Here is a 21,836-nt window from a genome sequence, read left to right as displayed (position 1 = left end):
GCTCATCTCTGTGGGCTACCAAGCTGGAGCCTGCTGCTTTTCTCTGGGGATAGGAAGTGACAAAATCCCTCATCTCACACTGGTCAGGTTTTATATGAACTGTACAGCCAGAAGAATAATAAAGGAAACTGTTGGTGTGATGAAGGAAAGCAGAGTAAGTCAAGGGAAAGCTTGACCTGTCCGGAGTACATGGCCAGAATTCCAGCATTAACAAAAAGCAACCACCAGTGAAAGGACACAGCTCTGGAAGTGTACATTTCAAAATAAACACAAAAAAAAAAACAAAACAGGGAAATGCTACAGGACAGAAATTGATTCTGATTTCCTGTATGCTTTGCACAATGGAAATGACCAGAGTAGGTTTTCCAGGACAGCCTTCCCACAAATGAAGACTTATTTCAGTGGCAATCCCACAGATAACCAATAAAACCCACCAGCACCACCATCACCTTGGTATTTCCATTTATTATGCTGTAAAAAGCAACACTATCTGGATTTTATTTCTTAAAATAAATAACTTTCATTTTCAGAACCAGTACAGCTCAAGTTTAGATTCATTCATGGGAAACTGCTAGAAATACATTCATCACTGTCTAGTCCCCACAATACAGAATCTAAAAGTCAAGATCAGCCCAGTCAGTTACAATGACCAGAAGTACACTGCCAGTAAGTATAGTCACGGATAGTCCAGCTCTGAAGCAAAAAAATCTGGTACAATACAGTTTGTTCACAAAGGCTAATTAATGCTAAGACTACCACAATATTTCTGAGTACAAAGCATTAAGTTAGCTGAACGATTTTAGGTTGTCATACTGAAGAAACATATATGACATAAAAACAAAGGAGTGGGGGGAATCTTCTTTGGAGCATAAGGAAGTCAGCGTTGGATAAGATAACCAAAAGCTATTTACTGGAAAATCTACATGTCAGTGTCATGAATGATAAACAGCCAAACCAATGCAGTACTGCATATATTTCTATTTATAAATAACGCCATGGCTAAGTAGCTGCATCGCTGAATTGGACATTACAAAATAATCCATCTTCTCACAATGAGAAAATACTAAAACTAACCAGCAAAAATGCACTGAAGCTAGGACTGGCTAAAAGCACTCGGTATGAAAGCATTAATTTAGGGACAGCCATGATCTTCACTGTTAGCTCAGTTACAATCCTTTTGGTTTTGGTTTGTTTATATCATGTGTACTATATAACATACCTATGTTTGAAAATGCCAGTTTGAACAACACCATGTCAGTTAAATAAAGCTACATCAGGTATTTTTCTGAGAAGCTACAGAATGTGTTGTAACAGGGGCAAGATAGGGAGGATGAGCACTGAAATCCATCATTTTAAACTAGGATCCATCTGAAAATATTCCTTTACACTGAAGCTCATAATTTTGTTCCCTTGTGCTACCCAGTGACTGATGTGGCTCAACAAAGAGCCAGAGGCCATTTCATTTAGTTCTTGTTTACAGCAGGAGTGGCCTGGTAAGAATGGGTTAAATGTGAAGAGAATGGGTTAAAAGCCTTCAGAAAAATAGCTGATCTTCAGAAGAACAAAGAAAAAACAAAAACCAAACCAGCTTAAGAACAGGAGGATTCTTAAGAAAAAGTGTTTGATAACCATGCCAGCCAGATTCGAGATGCTGTTTGAGGGCTTTAGACTTTCAGACTCGTTCATGATGAAGACAGTCACAGCTTGAGATGAGTACCAAGCACTTTTCCACGTGGCTTCTCCTCCCTGCAGGGAGGCAGTATGGCATTTGGACAAGAGACTGTACAGGAACTTGAAAGGATTAATTCTCAGCTATACTGACCTGCTGGGTCGCTCTGGAGAAATGACTTCTCTCCAAGCCTTAGTGTCCCCATTGCTAAAGGAGGGTAATGTGGTTCAGATCATCTTTATAAAGTGCTTGGGCATTCTAGGAAGAATTTGGGCACGATTCGGAGATTTTGGTGCCAAAACACAGAAAATTTGACCTCTGAGATCTACTAATGACTTGTACACTATGTGCTAGGATAAAAACCACCATATACACAATTCTCAAGCACAATCTCCTTTTCCATGTGCTAAATGATTCCTGCCTAAAACTCTTGTGCTAAAATCCTTGCCTACGTCCAACAACTGTAGTGTGTTGTGAGTATCTGAAGTGACTGCCCACTTCTGAGGTTTGTGCCACACTAGTGGCAGAAACAATTGTACCTGGGACAGGGAGCTGTGGCAATATTGGACTTGTGTGAACTACAATACCTGCATCTACATTTTCCACGACAGGGCACGTGCCATGCTGGCTTCAGTGGCAGGACAATGAATGCCACCATTCACCACAAAAGGCATTTACTCACTTGTGCTCCTGGTGCTGAACTCCTGTCCTACACCAGGGGAATCCCAGCGATGCAATATCCTGCTCCCTGGTTTGATGGCAGTGCAAGGAGAGAACATACCCCAAAACCTGGCTTATCTCCTGCTCTGCTCCTGTTTGGATTGGCTCTATGCTCCTTAAAGCTGTTTCACTCCATGCGTGCTCCTTGCCACAAGCCTCAATGAGCTCAGATTGTATTTGGTTTGGTTCTTTGCCTTTCAAGCACTTCCATGCCCTGGCTGGATCCTGGGGCCGCCTCCAGGAGGGCGCAGCCCCTGCCAGCCCCCCAGGGTAGTGCAAAAACACCTGCAAGGAACACCTGCACCGAGTGGAAGCACCCACATTCCCTGGCCACAGGGAAGTACTTTAGCAGCTGAACGTGGAGAGAGAGGAGCGAGGCAAGACAGAGGAACTGAGAGAAACGCTCCCAAGACACAAATCCCACTACACACCCAGCTACACGGCACACTCCCCTACACCATTTGGTCAAACAAACCTTAAAACACGTTCCCTGACAAGACTATCTCTAAGAACAAGCCCAGACCATTGACAAGTGTCACCTATATACTCTGTGATATTTATATTATGTAAACAAGGTTGTGTGGAATTCTTTTTTTTATTTTTTCCCAAAGATAAGTGCAGATCCTTACTTAACACACCCAGCCTACATCTACATCAGCATCCTCAGCTTTCAAAAAACCTCACTGACGCTCATACCTGACAGTACTCTGGCTCATCCTGGCCATACTGGAAACAGAGGGCTAAAGAAACAAAAATTCAGCAGAAAAGTTCCTGACCACAGACTAGAGTTCACATAGAACACAAAAATAAATTAAGTAGTGCACAGTAAAGCCAACAACAGCTAAATATTTTTATACATCAATTATATGCAGCATGAGGTAATATTGCTCACATTATGGAGGGAGATTCTTAGTTGGTTTTGTTTCTTTTGAAGAGATTGGATTTGTCCTGTGCGTATAGAAACTCCTGTAACATAACACTGAAGTAACAGAGACTTCTGTAAAATATATACCACTATCAGATAGAAACACACACGCTCTTCATTACTTATGCATACCACAATTAAATAGGTAAGTGATTTGATTCTTAGGGTCTAGCTGGAGATGATTATAGCAAGCCATCCAGATTTTTATGAACCGTTCGGTTCTCCTTCCCGTCGTTGTTATCCTCTGATGGCGTGTATTGGGTCTGATACTCTTGAAGAATTTTAAAAACATCATGGTGTCCAAAATGTAAAGCTTCATCCATAGGAGTGTTGTTCCACCTACAAAAAGCAGCACAGAATTTTTGAAATCAGCACGTTAAGCACCACAAATCCAGTTCTTTACATTCTGCACTAATGGCTCAGCACACAGACCCCATTCAGTTCAGTAACTGTGGAACTTCATTAAGCTGAGCATAACCTTTGAAATAATGGGTTTAGTGGCTCATTTTTCATTCCTGCTCAGTCTGCAGAACCTACAGAGAACCAGCAGGATCCCATTCCCTGCTCCAGTGGCCTGGCTCAACACATTCCACTCCTATCTCTCCTCACAGACACTAGGGAAGTGCTACTGGAGCATCTTCCCTCCAAACCAGCAATAAAACCACTCACCTGTCTTTGGGGAAAGGATTCACTTTGCATGCTTCCAGCAGAAACTTGACAACATCCACGTGTCCTGCAGGAAAAGGAGCTCTGTGAGTGCCTGTACTTCTATACATCCATTTATGTGCAGGCAAAAGCAGCTATGCAGAGACAGCAAGGATGTGCTAAAGCACACAGACAGACAGACAGACAGCAAATGCCGTGTGAGGAGACAGTACCTTCTGCAGCTGCCACATGCAGGGCTGTCCGTGAGTCGTAGTCTCTTTGCTCCATATCCATTCCTGACAGAGCAAACCTTAAAAACAAAATAAAACACAATAAAAGAGATTGCAGAGGCAAGTCTTAGAGCACATCACAAAACCAGCATGGCAGGACACTGCCCTGCCACAAGAGGATGCAAGCAGCACCAGGAACGTATTTTATCTTGGCTGATAATGAAAAGGGCTTTGGCTCTGAAAATCAGCTTAGTGCCTTAACTTCCTTTCTGCTCTTTAGTTGTCATAAATAAAAATAAAACATCTTTGCAGAAAACATAACACTCAACAAGCCTGATTTAAAATGGCCCATGGACAAGCTAAGCCACCTAAGGCAAAGTAAATTTGTACCAGGTGAGAAAATCCCAGGAAGTCTCCCAAGTCTGAAAATCCTGAGCAGCATTAAGGGATTGGGAGGGTTCCTGCTTCACACTATGATTCCCTGGGACAGCAGAATTAAACTATACACCATAGATTAATTATATTTAGATATATTCCAGCCAAATTAATGCTTATTCAGTCTACTATCATTATTACCTTAAATGTTGCCAGATTCTCTTCCAGATTTCAAAAGCAAAGCTAGATATCCTAACCTGTCCAATAATAATGTGCATTTTCCAATCTGAATTTTTGTGGCACTTTCAGAATTGATTATTAAAGCAGGTGAGAGTATAGACAGGATTTTCTGCCATTGCTATAAAAAATGGTTAAATAAATTGTTTTACTATGATATAAAGAAATGGAACACGGTGGGATTCAGGATAGTGTCAGGGTACCTTTTTGATAGTTAGATTTTGGTTGGGTTTTGGGTGAACATATTCAATCTCTAGCTCGTGCAGCTCAGTGTCCCCAACCCAGACACAGTGAATGTGCATGTTCCTAAATAAACAACAGCAGGAACCAAACCAGCAGCATTCCTATTCCCACATTCCTATTCCCAAGCCCCCACTGGTTTTTACCTCCGGAGTGCAGACACGTCCCCTGTGTAGGCAGCAAACAGCAGATTTATCACAGACTTCACCTACAAAGAGAGATTAAGTTCCAGTTTACTGATCGTCTTCCCTCCAACAGAAAACCCAGTGGGGCCAGTTGGTCCAGTGCTTATGAACCTGTGGATTGCATCCTCCCCTTGCCTGACCACATTCTGCAGCACAGCCTGCTTTGCTACCAGCACTGCAAGGTCTGTCCTTCCAAGGCTGAAATCCTCAAGGACGGTAAAAGAACTAAAACCAATTAATTTCTGCTCTGTTGTGGTAAAAAATATAAGCCTTGCTCTGTGGGGAAACGGTGTTTCTCTCTTCAGCTGCCCAATGACACCAAGTACTGAATTGCACAGACAGCATCACTCTGCACAATTTATAAAACCATGAACTCCTCACAAGTACTCCTCTGGAAAAGTAGGATTATTTTTGTTATTAACTGCAAAGATTCCTAATGCTAGGAGAAATCTATGTCAGCAGACATAAATTTATTTAAATGTTACCCTTTTTTCTATGTATTACAGATTATCCTTGCACACATCCAATGTACACACTTTTGCTCAAAAAAACCATTTTAAGCAGTTGTTATGTAACAAGCAAGGTTTCCAGACAGATAAAGTTGGATCTTTTTAGATAAATATGGGCTTAAAGCACAACACAGGTAAGTCTCTGGTAAGCAAGTGCTTTTTCTCAGCTGTATTAATTATTCTAGTAAGAAATTATACTGTCAGGGTGCACCAACCTTGTCCCATGCATATTTTTAATACATCCTGGCTATAACAACTCTGCAGGTTTTAACAAGAGCCAAAAATGACATGCTAGATGGTTTTAAGTAGCCACATCAGCTTCTTTCATAAACTGACAGAGCCACTTCTAGGCACCATTTCCCAGTAATTTCCAGTAAACTTTCTAAATGCTGCTTTGCTTTTCGAGCCTACAAAGTAACAGAGAGAAAAGAGGCAGCTGATGCTGCACTGACCTTCTACAAGAAGTAGAAACAAACAGAATGAGAAATCCCCACCCACAAGCAAGTCTCCCACAGATTTCTGCAAGAACACTGGCGTATTTTCACAGGGCACAGACAAGCCAACATCTGCGCCTCTTCTAAACCAAAGCCATGGAGTTGCTTGTTGTTTTGTAAATATGCACTGAGGCAAAGACAGACCCAAGGGGAAGGAGGCACAAAGGCCAGGATGGAGATACAAAGGGGACACAGAGCCACCCACAAACCCTGCAGCTCCTCTGCAGTTTGCACTATGGGGGCTGTGGGATGCAGATCTGTAGGATTCCCTCCCCTCTCAGGGCTGGGCTGTCCCCACACCTGAGTGGCCCCAAAGGCCGGGCCCTGCTCAGGCTCCCTCAGCTCTGAGCCCACACCACCTCCAGCTGTGGCAAACCTGGCATCTCGCCCCACGGCCTCCTCTCCAGCCTTACAGAGGGCTGGCACGGAGGGATTCCACTCCTGCCACAGAGATCTCTCTGTTCAGAGTTTCTGCCACAGCCCAAGCAGCGACCACGACGCGAGGCAGGTCCGTGGGGCCCTGCCCGGGAGGCAGAGCCGGCCATCCCAGCCGAGCCCTCACCCCATGGCAGCTCCATGCAGGGCTCAGCCCTCGGGAAGAGCTGCCGGGAGCAGCCGGGGCTGGCTCTGCCCGTGCAGGGTCACGGACACACGGACACACGGACTTGCCGCAGCCAGGGCAGCTCAGGGAAGCAGCTACCCAAACACACACCCTGGGCTCTCCATGGGGAGCACCGCAGCCAGCCCGAAATGCCAAAGCCTGTCCCAGAGCCCGCAGAGCGCGGGTGTGAGGGGAATTTAGCTGGGTAATCTCCGCGGTTCATCGAGATGAGTCAGGCATTCGAACCCGCACGCAGGCCAGGCTGGGGCACTCACAGGGTTCCTACAGGTGATGAATACTCTCCCTTTTCAGGGGCTGGGATGGGCAAAGGACACACTGTCTTACACAAAAACCAGTTCAGAGCTAACTGACCATTTTGGCTGGGCTGCTTGATGTTTCTGGGAAATGCAAATATATATTAAAGTAATAAAATAAAAATAGCGCGCATTCCTTGCTTCAAAAACCAACTTTCCAAGTGCAGGCAGAATCCAGAATCCTGGATTCAGCTGAACATTCTACTAAAAAGTGATTTTTGTTTTCTATAAACATGTGACAAAATGTAATTTGGAGATTCCTGAGGCTTTGTAACACAATCACCTTAGATTACATCTCTCAGCAGTCTGGGAGAGGTCAAAGCTGCTCTTTCCTTAAGATAAAGCAAAATCAAAGGTTACTTTACTTTAAAACTGAACTTCTTGATGTATTTGTTTTTGTTTTGATCTAAGTCCAGACAAAAACATCTCTGCTTGTTTACCTCAGAAGGAAATTTGTTCTGTGTCCAATATTAAAAGTAAGGGGATACAAAAGCAGGAGAAACACAACAAATTCAGCAGGACAATTATTAGCAGAGTAATTACCCAAAGCTGGTCAAAGGTGAACTCAAACTAAAATAAGCCAAGTGTGGCCATCATAGCTGAAAAAATCCCTTTGGGACAACTCCCTCCTGCTTCTAGGGAGACTTCAATGATTTTATGGGAGAATTAGACTGGATTTGCTACCAACAAAACACACTTTGACCCCATAACTGCACTCTGCTGTGACAGCAGCATAGACCAGGCCAAAAAATTAACAAACTTCATAAGGTATGAAAAGAAACTACTAGGAAGGCAGCCATGAAAAAAGAAGTTTTACTGAGTCCACGTAAAAAGTGAATTCAATAAAATTTAGGAAACTGCAAACACAAAATACATTTTGAACTCAAAGTAAGAATATACCATCTCCACAAGCATCTTGTGGGTCTTCCTCAGCTTTCAAGAGAATATTAACCAAAGCAACACATATACTAAATCATTATGTAAAAGGCTGCCATTTACAGTGAGAAAACCTTTACAAAGTGAACAGCACTTGCTGCCATAAGCTTTGTATCTTTGCTGAACCTCACTCAGGCTGCCACAAAGTCAAGTTCAAATTCTCTACCCAAAACTCACAGCACTAGTTTGCAATAACAGGTTCATTGCAAAAAAAAAAAAAAAAAAGCAAAAGGCAAAAGAAACTCTGAAGTGGCAGCAGCAAACATACGATTTTAGGGAGAAAAAAAAAGAGTGAACATGACAGATGAGCTCCATCCCTTCAAACTAAGTAGGGCACAAGGCAACTAATTTAAGTGGTGAGAAACTCACTGGCAGAGTCTCTAAACAAGTGGTTCATGAACATTCAGTGTTGGTGTTTTGATAACTGCCCTGGTGAACACAAGCCTCCCTAATGCTTAGAAACACAAAGTTTGTTTTTCACAACCTTTTCCTGCTGCATGTAGTTCCCTAACAGTGAAGATGCAGCAGAAGGAGAAGGGATGGAGTCCCTTTGCTTTATATGGGCTGGATGGATCTGACACTGCCATACGGCTGCAGGGCAGGACCAAACCAGAGCAGAAACTGCTGCACCTTTTACCAAACAACAGGGAAAAGCTGCATGCACTGAAACACAGGGACCTGGCAGCTCTCCTCTCACCACACCAACAGCACAGAGCTCACTCACTACAATGGGACCCTCTCTAACAGCACTCTTTCCCCAGCACGGGGTACAATCCTCGTTATCCAGGCAGTGAAACCAGCAAGGGAAGGCTCCTCACAAACAGTCATGTCACTCAGTGGCAGAAATCAGAAACACAGTTTCACTGTCAGGTTAGGAGGTGCTAGAGGTCTTGGACTCAGCTGGACAAAGCAATGAATGATCTAGGTCCTGCCTCACATCAGAGGTGGCCAAATGACCAATGTCACCAAGGTACCTCTCCAATTAACAGCTCTGTGAGTCTGTGGGTCAGCACGTGAGCAGCTCAAGAAAGAAAAATCAAGAGTGTTGCTGCTCAAGAACTGCATTGAGGTCAAGCTGAAACAAGGAAACAGCCAGAGCTGAGAGCAGCAGGAAGTCACAGCACTGCAGCAGATACTTCAGATAAACACAGGGGACTAAAAGGCAAAAAATGAAAGAGCAAAATCGCCATTCCAACACCCAAATGGACAAACTGAGCGAGCCACAAGGCCAGTTACAAAGTGAAACTCAGTGTCAGTGACTCCTAGCCCAAAGCTTTCCTGAATCAGTTGTTCTGCACATCTCCAGAGCCTGGTTATGGTGAGAGTTTGAGAGAAGCCTTCCTCAAGCAGCAGTGTTGACGTGAGCGGATGCACAGGGACAGAGGAACTGCAGAGGGGAGCACGTGGCCCAGCACACAGCAAGAGCATGGCTGTGCCTCCTTCTCTGCAAGCACAAAGCACTTGGGCATGACAGGAGAGCTTCAGGGCTGGTTTTCAATTTCTCAGTTCGCAGTTTTCAATTTCCAACTGGAAAAATTAAATTTTAAACAAAAAAGTTTAACTTAAGTATTAATATGCCGAAATTACTCATTGCAAGTGAAATTTCAACATCATCTAACTGATCTGAAAGGCTTGGCTGGAATATGGGAATTGCCTAGGTGGAGTATTTGCAACAAAACAAAAAAAGTATTTGTAACTTCCTACCTGAGCTGCACACCCAAAACCAGACTTATTTAAATAATCTCATAATGGCTAACAGCAAATGCCCACACAAGACTGAGATAGAATCACTCCTCTCTTAACAGAGACCAGTTTAGAGGATACTTTTTTAAACTGAAGACAAGGGTGTCCACCACTGCCTGGCTCTAATGCCATCCACAGAAGACCTCTCAGGACACTTCAGAGACAGCACCCTGACATTGTTAGTGGCACTAAGATGGGAAACTGAGGCCCAGAGATGGAAATGAACTGCTACAGTCTTGTGGTGAAGGGAGAGCAGCCTAACACCTTCTGCCCACTGCCTTCATTGCTAATGCAGAACACCCAAAGCTCAAGCAGGAGCTGAGCACACTGTGCTCTGTCCCTGTCACCACAGGGCTCTGTCCTGCTCTGCCATGGCTCCAGTGCCTCCAGCACGGCAGGGAGAGCCTCTGCCCCGCACTGCACTTGGGTCAGGAGAGAAAAGCCAAACAGCTGTGCATGTACAGAAAGCAAATCCTTCAGGAAAAATTAATTTAGCTCAAAGCTGGATTAATTCCATGAGAAGCTCTTAGCTAAAAAGGTCAGTGAATCTGGATTTTAATTTCCTACCGTGTCCTGCTTCCTGAAAACGCTCCGCCCCCTATAATTTCTTTGGAAATGTTACAGAATTCATATTCTGAACAAAAAGTATTACTTCCAACTTTGTGTTTCTCCAGGTGGCTGAGCAATCCAGTCAAGCTCTATAGTTTGTAGTAGTGCTGCTCAAGGCAAGCCAAACAAGGATAAACAAACAACTCCCCGAAACTTTCCAATGCCCTTTCCATGATATTTAGGGATAGCATCACAGGTTAGCCTTCTGAAGAGATGTTCAAAATATTGAGAAAAAATGGATATTGTTTCTCAGGAACTTTGCTGTATCTGAATTTTACTGTGCACCAGACCAAGTGTGCTGACAGGAGACTTTCAAATACAACAAGAGGAGTTAGAAAGAGAGAGCAGAGCTAGAGAGGGAACGTGCACCACGCTCTTCTCTCACATCCCATTTTTTGTGCTTAAAATGGGACGCAACGTTTCCTCACAGGGAACACTGCCCTTCTGGCCAACTGGCTTGAAGAACAGGGTTAAAAACATTCCCCTGCATGGCACAGAGGTGCAGAGATAAACTGAGATTTAAATTTCAGTGCCTGATGACACATGGCTGTCACACCAACCCCAGGGCCTGACACACTGGGACCTCACAATGGGTCCCAGCTAAGCAGGGCTCTGGGATATGTCCCCCCAGGCTCCTGATTCCAGCCCCAGGAGAGCTGCACAGCAATCGGAATGCAGTCCTGCAGCTCTTCACCAGGGAATCGCAGAACCACAGAATAATGAGATTGGAAGAGACCTCTAAGATCATCAAGTCCAAAACCTCAACTAGGTTATAGCACCAAGTGCCATGTCCAGTCTTTTTTTAAACACATCCAGAGATGGTGATTCTACCACCTCCCTGGCAAAACCATTCCAGTATTTTATTACTCTTTCAGTGAAAAATGTTTTTCTCATATCCAATCAGCCCAGCCCTGTCTGGAAGTGTCCCTGAGGCACATTTCTCCATGCCACTAACCCCCACAGTGCTGAGCACAGCTGATCTGCACAGCCTGGCTGCCTCCCTGGGGCACCTGCCCCGAGGGTGACACAGCACACAAGACTGAAAATCCATCAGGTGGCATTTCCAAACTGCACATCCCAGCTGCACACTGCTCCCTCAGGCCAGGAGGCCCTGCTGTCCCACCCTGAGGCCTGGCAGGGGCACAGGAGCCCTGCACACGTCTGGCTCCCTCCATTGTTCCCAGCACACGGCCAGGCTAATCCGGCTCAGCACAGCATTAGCTCGGGAGGCAGAAAATAGATTGATAAGCTGCCCAAGGTGAGCACCCGGCCAGGGAACAGGGATTAATGCTCCACAGAGGGACTCTGCTATCCCCATGCTCTGCAAATGGCCAGGCACTGACAGGGAAGGCAGGAGCAAGGAGTTTACATGAGACATGAGTGATTAAAGGCATAAAAGCTCCAAAGTCAACAGGAATTCACTTCCACAGTAGCACTGTTCAGCTGCTTTTCCTACAGTTGATCCCCTGATGAGGGTCACCACCAAAAGGCAATCCCTCCTCCTGCTCTTTGGACGAACTGCTGATTTTTGGATGCTTATTTTATCAATGGGAAACAATCCTTGAAACCCAAGATGCCAATAAACTCTGAAACCTACAGATACCATGAAAAGCAAACCTAGAGCACAAAGCAAACCATTTAGTCATCCAGTTTTTACACACTGAACTTGTAACTCACCTATGCTGGAGCACAGCCTTTAGATGGCTTTTTCCTGGCAGGGAGGGCTTAAAAATAAAGTGAAAACAAACAGAAAAAACACCCTTAAACCTGCACAAAATGAATTTTGGTGTTTCAACTCCGAAACTAGAATGCAAGTAGTCCCTAAAAGGACAAAAATAAACCAGGGTTTATTATATCTGAGAGTAGAACACAGGTATCTCTATGTTCAGACATTAGATAGGATCACTTATTTTACAAATAGGCCAGTTTTGCATTTATATTTAATTTTCAATAACCTGGAATCTACTCTCCAGTGTCCACATACAAGGCTATTATTGGGAAAAGAAATCCAGATCTAAAAGAGACAGCCATAGTCCTCCTTTAGAATACCATGTTCAATATGAAGGTAAGTTGTACTGCATAAGGGAAGAAATCTCAAAGCCTGTTTTTGCAATGGAACTTCTGCTTTGTTTCTCATGAAATAAAGTCAAAGTTAGTACCTAAGTGTAAGTAAAGCACATATTTTACAGAGTCAAAACTAAGACTGAACTACAGACAACTACCCAACCAACTTCTAAGCCCCCCAAGCCCAGCCTTCTCCATTTCACCTGCCCTGTGTGCCCCAGTCCAGTGCCAGCTGCCTGCCAGGACACAACTCCCAGACCAAGTGCCATGTTTTAGTCACTAAATGAATCCCAGAATAATTCAGGTGCTCACCCAGGGGAGGACTGGCTCTGAAGTGGTCTCAGAGCTTGCTAGTGAGGTCGTGTCCATGAATATTTTTAGGGATGGACAGTCCTTGAAGGCACTTGAAGCATCCTCTGCATTAAGCCTCAACATTACCTTATTCTACAGAAAATTCAGTTCCACAAGAACAGGCAATTTCTCTCAATAACTTCCTGAAGCACACAGAAGTGAGGCTTTCAGTCAGGGATCAAATGATCCCACAGAGCTCTACAGCAACCCAACACCAAGTGCCTCTGACAGAGCCTCCTGCCCTGACTTCAAACAAACACAAGGGTCTTAAGAAGTTATAAACTTAGAATTCCCTGGGAGAGCCTTTGTTCCCACTGCACTATAAATAATTAGAAGATGTGTGAATAAATTAATGCATATCCCTTCACACATTAAAATATTGATACATTTGAAAATATAGACCAGGTTAATTCCATAAAACTTGCACTTTTTTTCTTGACAACTTCCACCACCTCTTCAGGCTATTTTCTGCACTACTGATCCTTGTTTCCTCATGTCATGTGACGAAAGTGCAAAACTAACTTTAGAATCTGCTCTGCCATGTTATAAAACTGACACAGGAAACAAGATTTTGTCAGTTTTTTCCCCCAGTTCCTTTTCTAACCCTCTGACTATCCTTTCTTTTCCTCTAGATGGTGCAAGGTGCTCCCTGTTCACAGCTGGGGACAGAGGCCGACACCCAGCTCCTTCAGTTCTACCAGCCGTGGGTGCAGTGCTTATTTCTGGACTCAAAGCTGCCACAAGTGACTTTCAAAGCTGCTACCACAGTTTATTTCTGGAGTCTCCCTGGTGGAATTAACTTGAAATGCCGTTTGCACAGCAATTACCCACACAGTTTGTGCTGTTGATATCAAACTAACAGACTAACAAAACACTTATTTATTCCTCACTCCAGTTTCCAGCAGCCCTGCTCAAACACAACCCATGCATTGAAATACTGAAAGCTGCTTCTCCCATGAGTGATGTCTAGACTGCAGGCACACAAGAGGCTGTATTTTCATGTATCTAAACACAAAGCAGCTCTAAACCAACTGTGCTGCCAGCGTTGCAAAACCCTCAGGCAAGCCTGCACACTGGTTAGTTATTACTTTTATTTAAAACTGGGAAAAATCCCAGTAGGTATTTAAATATCTTCTTGCAATTCAACTACTCACTTTGTTTCAAATCCTAGCTGGCAGAACACTGACAATAAAGAATTTTCAATGGTCCTAAAAGTGTCTGTTTAAAACCCAAAAACAGAGCAAGAAGTTTTGACTAGGTTCAGTTCATGAACATGGAAACAAGCCTGTACCCAGCAGCTCAGTCTTGGAGCTTGTCACCGAAGCTGTGCATGCAGCTGAATGCAAGAAATAATTAAACCAAATATACACACCCAAGGTTTGTCCTGACATCAGGACCCTTTCTTCAACCTAAGAACAAGTGTCAGTCTGCTTTACTGGCAAACAGACAGACTAAGGCCACTAAAGGAGAAGTGCAGCTTTCCTGGAGGGAAGGCTGAGCAGGGGTGGTTTGTTCCCCTCTTCCATCTACTGGCATCAAATGGATTTCCATCATTCATATTTCCCTCTGATTCAAGCCTTTTCAAGATAAGAACTGGATTATGCCACCCAAAATTGCAAATAATTACAGTATTGAAACCACATGTTACAGTAAACTGCATTTCTTCATCCATCTCTGCCTGAAGCCCCTTTTTTGTCAAAATACTTTAAATTAATGGAGGTATTCAAAAGCATCTAAAAATTGTATTTACTAAAAATAAGCACAATACCATAGGAGTTTGTCCCTTTTATTCTTCTCTGCTACTGTACTAGTTTGCATAAAATTTAAAAAGCTTCAGGAGACAGGAAATAGTAACTGTGAGCAGAAGATGCTTTTCCTCCAATCACATTTGGAGCCATGAAAGACAGAATTCACCTCTTCCAGCACCAACCCCGTGCTCATAAGATGGCCATCGAGTGGACACAAATTTCTGGAAGGAGTTTGTAACACCTGTATTCCTCAAAACAACATCTCTCTACCTGTGAAATCACCCAAAACACTATCAGGCAGGAGGTGCAAGTTCTTCAACTGCCCAAAAATACTCTTTGACTCATACAGAATAAAGAGTCACAGACAGGACTGAGCTCAGTTCTACCATTAATTCAGCTAGTGCATGCTCAGAGATTATTACATTTAATTATTCTAATTTTTAAATGAGATTTAGAATCCTGTAAATGAAATTTGAAATCATCTATGTTTCCGAAATAGCTTGTGATTCCATAGGTATAGGCTGCTTCATGCTGTGTTTGGTTTTACTCAAGAGCCTGAAATACAGAACAGCCCTCGATGATGACAAGCCATGGAAGCAGAAACCTTGCTTCATGGCAACACACACTTGGAATGTGTAATGCCTTGTTATTTACAGTTCTGACTATTGATTCATTCTGAAGTATTAGTAAACTGATGCTGTTTAAATTACAGATAAGACTATTTAATCATGATGAATTAAGAGTTAAGTAATTAAACAAAATGTTTACTAGAAAAATTGAAACATCTACTTACCTTCTGCAACTGAGATTCCTTCACAAAGACCATGCCCATCTACTCCACTCCTGAGATGTGCAAACCCCACAGGGTGAGACAAGCTGGAACATTGGCCAGCCACGTTCCTGAACTGCCCCACTCCCACCTCTGCCTCCCCTGATGGAGGCAGAACAAACAACCATTCCCTAATCCTGATCTCCGGAGGTGGAAGGTGGGTGACACAAAGCAAAGTGCACACAAGCCTCTCCCCCAGGAATCAAGGCATCCAACTCAGTTTTACTAGAAAATATTACATAGTATCATAAGAATGTCCAGGGGGAGTGGATGGGGCAGTTCCTCCCTTCCAGTGCCATCATCAGGAACAGGACAGCAGGAAATGTTGTGGGAAGCAGACTGGGTTTGTATTTCCCCTTTCTAGCAGATAAAACCAATACTAACAATGAACTAGGTTCAAGGGGTACACAGGAAAAAAACTCCACAGAAATCAGAGCTCAAGATTCAGAGCCATTGACTCCAGCAGTATCAGATTACAGGATCCCAGGAACAGATGCTTCTTTAGTTGGAAGAAACTTCCAGGAAAAAAAAGCCTGATATGAAGCAACAGAAACAGGTACTAGGATGGACCCAGCCAATACTGCTGTCACAGACACCCCTGAAAAAGAGAAAATCCTAAATTTTTGAACACAGGAGGCCTTACAGCACCTAATGCTGAAGCTTCACCAGTGCTCAGATGACAATGCTGTGACTGGAGAGCTCCCCTGCCCCTTTCCATGCGTGCCTGGACAAACAGATGAGCCCGGCAGAAGAGCTGATCTCAAGAGCTACTCACTAACAATTTCTTGTTATGTCTTAGCCTTTGCTTAAAATCCACGTTGGCATGGGTATATCCATCCCATCCCTTTATTTTGGGGGATGATTCTCTTGATTTCAGAAGGTACAAATACTGGGAAGAAGAGAGAAAACTGAGCACCAAAGCTGCCTTCACTAGATTACAGCCTCCACCTGCTGTTCCCAATTTCTTCTGGTACCAATGAATGAACACACTTTTTGCTTTTGGAAACAACAGAATTAAGAACATCACTGAAAAGACACCCAAAATATCAAGTGAGAATTGAATTATCCTTCACAAGACTTAAGAGCTAAGTTGGGTGATTCCACTTTGTTTGGTTTGTTAAAGAAGATCTTTCACGGACATCCATAATCTCATAAATTGTGCCAGCAAGAGAAGTTCTTGAACACCTAATAAAGAAAACCAAATTAGAATAGCAGTAGTGAATAATAATGGATCAGGCAGTTCCACAGAATTGCAAATTAACAAGAGGGAGTCATAGAAAAACCTGGCCTGGCTCCTGTCCTGGATGACCAGAAATGTTACTGCTGCATTGTTGGCCATGAACAGTATGGCAAAGGAATGGCAGGTCGATTAATCCTTTCAACAAAAAGGTCACCAGATCAAGTGAAAGATCTAAAGCATGAAGACTTCCACCCTTTGAGGTGAAGACCAAATTTTCATTTCTAGGTGGCATGCATTTGCCATCAGCAGCTTGGATGGAAATACTTCAGTAATGACACCAATGTCCAAAGAATCCAATCTTTGTTTAAAAATGATCCTTTTAAAGAGTTTAACTTACTCCACACTGTGAAACATTTTCAGCATTTGTCATCAGCAATAAAACCTTTTGCCAGCAAACAATGATGGCTGGAAGTTAAAAAACAGTAAAACAATTCTTGCAGTCAACTATTGCAGAAATGTTATAACTACTTTGGTAGCTCCTTTTCAAAGACTAAACCCCTGCAACAAAGAGCATTGGGAATATACAGAGAAACCTTAAAAAGGGGAATGAATGCTAAGCCATTGATCCTGGATGCAGGGGAAAATAACAAGAGCCTTTGAAGTAATGGATACAGACATCACTAACAGTGCAAGATTTGGGACCAAAGGACCGGGATCAACGCTGTCACATGAATCCAGTGGAATGCTGATGGCTGCTTTAGTGACAGAGCTGTGTTAAGCAGACAGGACAAAAGGATGTCTGCCTTTTCAAGGACCTGTTGACACCATTGATACCCACACAACAGAGCAGAGCGGGGCAATGCTCCTGCTTCCCAGCCTGTAGGCACTCACAGTTTGTGGATGACAGTTTACTCCTAAACACAGGTTTTGAACTGGAATTATAGCCAAAAGAAAGGACTTTGCTCCAGAAGGATGCAGGGCACCTGCACTACCAACATACTGACTCCATCCTACAGGCTGAAAGCAGAATGAGCAAATCTTACCAGATGCTTGCACTCTGCTCTTGCTGAAAAGGTTCTCTCTAAATACTATGATCAAGTCCCTATAAAACTTATTATTTTTAGGCTATGCATTCCATACCTTGTATTGAAAGGTAAGTTTTCCTTGTATTGAAAATATTTATTACCTTAAATAAATCCTTTTCCTCCCTGCCTTTATCTTTAAACACTGCAAATAGTCATATTACTCCCCAGCAGCCTTGGTATATGGAATAAAATATACTCAGCTGTTTTAGCCTGCTTTTCTATACTCTCAATCATAATTGTTAATCCTGCTCTGCAATGAGTGGGGATTTTTTAAAACAGGTTTAATCAAAACAGTTTATTCTCAGATCAAGATTACATTTTAATTATTTGATTTACAGTAATTACAGGCTGAAGAATTTTAAGAGAGAGGTCCTTGAAAAGAAGTGTGAAATGTACTTTCCATTCAGAAAGTAAAAGCTACACATATAACCAAAAGCAGGTCTATGAGTCCAAAAAAACCCTGATTATTGCATGAGTAATTCCTGAACAAACAATAAAGTTGCCTGCCTCAAGGAAAAAGCTGGGCTAGTGAATGACATCAACAGGAAATGAGTAGCATTATCTCTTCCTATCACTCCACTTGTGCTCCCAGTTCATTGTTTTGACAAGTGCTCTGATCACAAGCACCATGCCATCCCTCAGCAAATAGCACACTTCCACGCCTGCATTCAGCCTGTTGGGCTTCAATAGAAAAATAAAGGGAATATGGCCTTTTCAAATCCCTAAATCACTTCATTCTCAATGACATAATGAAAAAATACTTAGAATCTGGTAGGAAAAATACAGCAGGAAGTGAAAATACTAATTACTGCTGCCCAAAAGCCACTTTTACCTATGCCACTTCTAGGACTCTCCAAAAGCCAACAGATTACAGCATGATGGTAACATCATCATATTCAGTGAAAACACAGAAGTCACCATCAAAAACTACAGAAAGGGAAAATTCCAACTGTAGGTTAGGAAAAAATTCTTTAATCAAAGCATTAAAGCACTGGGATAACTCACCCAGCCAGATGATAAAACCTCATCACTGGAGGTTTTCAACACCAGACTGGCAAAGCCCTTGAGCAACACAATCCAAGTGACACGAAATGGTTCTTTGAGCAGGGGCTGGACTCTGAGATCTCCAGAGATCCCTCCCAGCCTCTGTCACCTCGTGGGCTCCTCCTCAGGTTGCTGACAGTCACCAGTGCTCCCTGAACCTCAGATAGGTTACAGTAACTGCACCCAGCTGAGTAAATCTGACCTTTAAGGCAAGGTACAATATGGAGATAAATGTCCAATTCACAGTGTGCACACGAGCTTGTAAAACCACATGAAGGCACAGCTGTGTGCCAGCTGAGTCAGAGCAGAGCAGAGCAGCAGCTCCAACAGGAAGCAGCACCTTACAGCAGATACCTCATGTGCCTGCTCAGCACTAAATACATCAAAGTCTGGTTGGCTGGAACATTCCTGAGGATAGGAAGACATTGTGGAATTACTTCCTTTTCCCCTTGTCCTTCCTTCAACCCCATTTCCTCCCCAGTCCTAGTGCTGAGGTGCAAAGTGTCCATTATTCTCCAGACATCCACCTGCCTTGTCCTCAGTCAAGCACCCCTGCCAGCTTTATTGACTCACTTAAGTCCTGCTCAAATTAAACTGGTAAAAAACCAAAATACCCAACAAAATACCCAACAACCTTGCCCCCACCACAGTTCTGCCACTGAACTCCATTCCAGGCTTTATTCAGCTAAGCTGCAGCCTCAGATGTGATCATCAGGTACCCCTGCTATGCACAGGAGAAATGCACGTGGCATTTTCAGGAGTAGCTTAGCCATGTGCACAGTGCTGCCACTCAAGCCTTGCAAAAACATTTAAATGTTCAATGTCCAAGTCATACCAAAAAGTCTGCATAAAGCAAGATTAGATGCCAGTAAGAAAATTAACTCCTACTTGCAGAAAAAACAAAAGAAAAGAGGGCGTTTTTGATTTTGCACACAATATACTCTAGGAGCAAACAGCAAATCAGAAACCATGCTTGATTCAAGGCAGGTAGTTTAATAATTTAGACTATTTTAATTATTCAACACACTAGGACACGAATTCCTGAAAGAAAGTGGGGCTGTGCATGACTCAACCATGTCTTTACATATATTAGTTAGTCATGCGCTTTCCAGACTAGACAAATGTGGAACAGACAAGGTGCCAGCATGATTAAAAAAAATAGCTTTAGTTAAGATTTCTACCCAATTTAAAGCCTCCTGCCAACCCTCCAACCACCACAGACATATGTGACTCAAATCCTCAAGGAAACTGCACTGAAGGCAAATTATTAGGTGTATTTGTCATTCTAATAAGAACCCTGCTGAAACAAGTTTATTCTTGTTTCACTGCAATAACTGATTCTGAACCTTCAAAAAAACTACAGAAATATTATTTAAAATTAAAAAAAAAAGAAAAACAGTACATGCCTACAAACAATGTTTAGGTTATTAAAACATCATACATTAATTATGCTCATAATTAATTCCTTTGTTCACAAATTACTGTGCATCAATGACATGTATGTATCAAGACCAAGAGATACATGAGCAATAAAAAAACCAACATAATCCATCTCCCCCTCCCACCCACCCTCCTCAGAATCCATTGCCTTTTTATTCATCTACCCACCCATTGGTCTTCTGACACAAATATATACTGAAAACCAAAATATAAGAGCCAAAATAACTGTAGAGTAAATCACCTATGGCTCTTTCTGTGTACCTACTACTGCTTTTCCTTTCATCATCTTCATGACTTTTAGAGAATAAACTCTTTTGATATGTGATGTTTTTAAGTATAATGAACATACAGCTCCTTTTACAACCATAGGACAAATAACTTCAGCTTATAAACCAGTCTGCAGAAAAGCTAAATTAACAATTCTGACCATCCTCAGTAGAGGCAGGCCCCAGCATCACTACCAGAACAATGTGGGGATTGGACCACCTCCCTTGCTGCACATGATTTATGACAAGTTGTATTTTCCCTTCATAATGCTCAGGATCAGCAGTTACTACACTGGCACTGTTAACCATACATTTTCCATGTGACTGAATCAGTATCTTCAAAACTAGACAAATATACAGTGATAGTAAAATTCTACTGCACCAGGACCTCTTTATTAAAAAGTCATAGTGACAAAGTTTTGCTACCTTGATTTTTTGCCTTCAACTGTCTAAGATAACAGTTCAAACAGGAAAATAATTATTCTATAAAATGTTTACAAAATCTTAGGAAAGTTTTCAGTGACTGGTTTAACTAAAACTGCTTATTCTGCCTACTCTTCCTGAATCTTTTTTTCAAACAGAGTACTCACTATCTCAACTTCAATCTAAAAAATGTGTTTGAACAAATCTGTTCTCCATTGAGAGAAAAAAAAATACAATAAAAAATCAGCTTAAAATAAATTTATTAAACAATACAAAAATAAGCATGCTGGAAATCAAGATACATAAATAACATACAATGCAAATGAAAAATGGAAAACGAGACAGGTAACTTAACAACTGAGCCAAAAGGTACAACACAAATGCTAAAATAAATCTTTAAAAAGCATTTACATTTCTAATGAAATGTTAATGATGCTGACAAAGAAAAACAAACAAACAGCTAAAATGCTTGAATATCAAGAATTGCTATAACTGTAGCACAGGTGAACACTAGAACCGTTGCAGACTTCACACATGGAATGACTGAACCTCGGTGGCCCTGGCCCGTGGTGGGTGACCTTGGCCCCCAGGTGCCCTGCAGGAACAGGAGCCATCTGCACACGTGGCAGCAGCCAGGGCAAGAAACTACAAGTGTGGGCAAGTTACAGAACAGCTGGTTCCCAGGAGTCTCCTCCTGACCCTTCCTAGCTGGAAGCTGCCTTCAATTCTGAGGCAGGCTTCAAAAGCATATATTACAGAACTGTAATATATTTATATATATATTTAAAGATTGTTTAAGCTGTACCCTAAATATTCTTATTATGCATATTAAAGACCTAGTAGTTTTCTCATTTTTGTATTTCCCATGCAGGACTTGACTCTACCACATATGGAAAAATTGTCCATCTTCAACCACATCTTTAGAAAAGGCTTCAAACAGTACTGAAAATCGAGGTGGGTAGAGTCAGACCAAG

General features: G+C 42.5%; 1 protein-coding gene across 1 annotated transcript in view; it reads right to left on the bottom strand.

Annotated features, from left to right (window-relative positions):
* Positions 1-445: 445 nt before the first annotated feature.
* Positions 446-21,836, bottom strand: part of GLS (glutaminase) — a 59,317-nt gene continuing 37,926 nt past the window's right edge. Inside the window, exons 15-18 of the mRNA XM_064718919.1 lie at positions 5,188-5,249; positions 4,193-4,269; positions 3,984-4,047; positions 446-3,653 (exon numbers count right to left, since the gene is read on the bottom strand). Coding sequence (XP_064574989.1) covers positions 3,497-3,653; positions 3,984-4,047; positions 4,193-4,269; positions 5,188-5,249 — 360 coding nt within the window. The 3' untranslated portion in view covers positions 446-3,496. The remainder of the gene's footprint in view (positions 3,654-3,983; positions 4,048-4,192; positions 4,270-5,187; positions 5,250-21,836) is intronic.

The sequence above is a fragment of the Zonotrichia leucophrys genome, chromosome 7 (genome assembly GCF_028769735.1).
Source record: "Zonotrichia leucophrys gambelii isolate GWCS_2022_RI chromosome 7, RI_Zleu_2.0, whole genome shotgun sequence".
NCBI classification, from domain to species: Eukaryota; Metazoa; Chordata; class Aves; order Passeriformes; family Passerellidae; genus Zonotrichia; species Zonotrichia leucophrys.
Note: the sequence above shows the minus strand (reverse complement) of the source record. Positions and strands in the feature narration are given on the sequence as shown.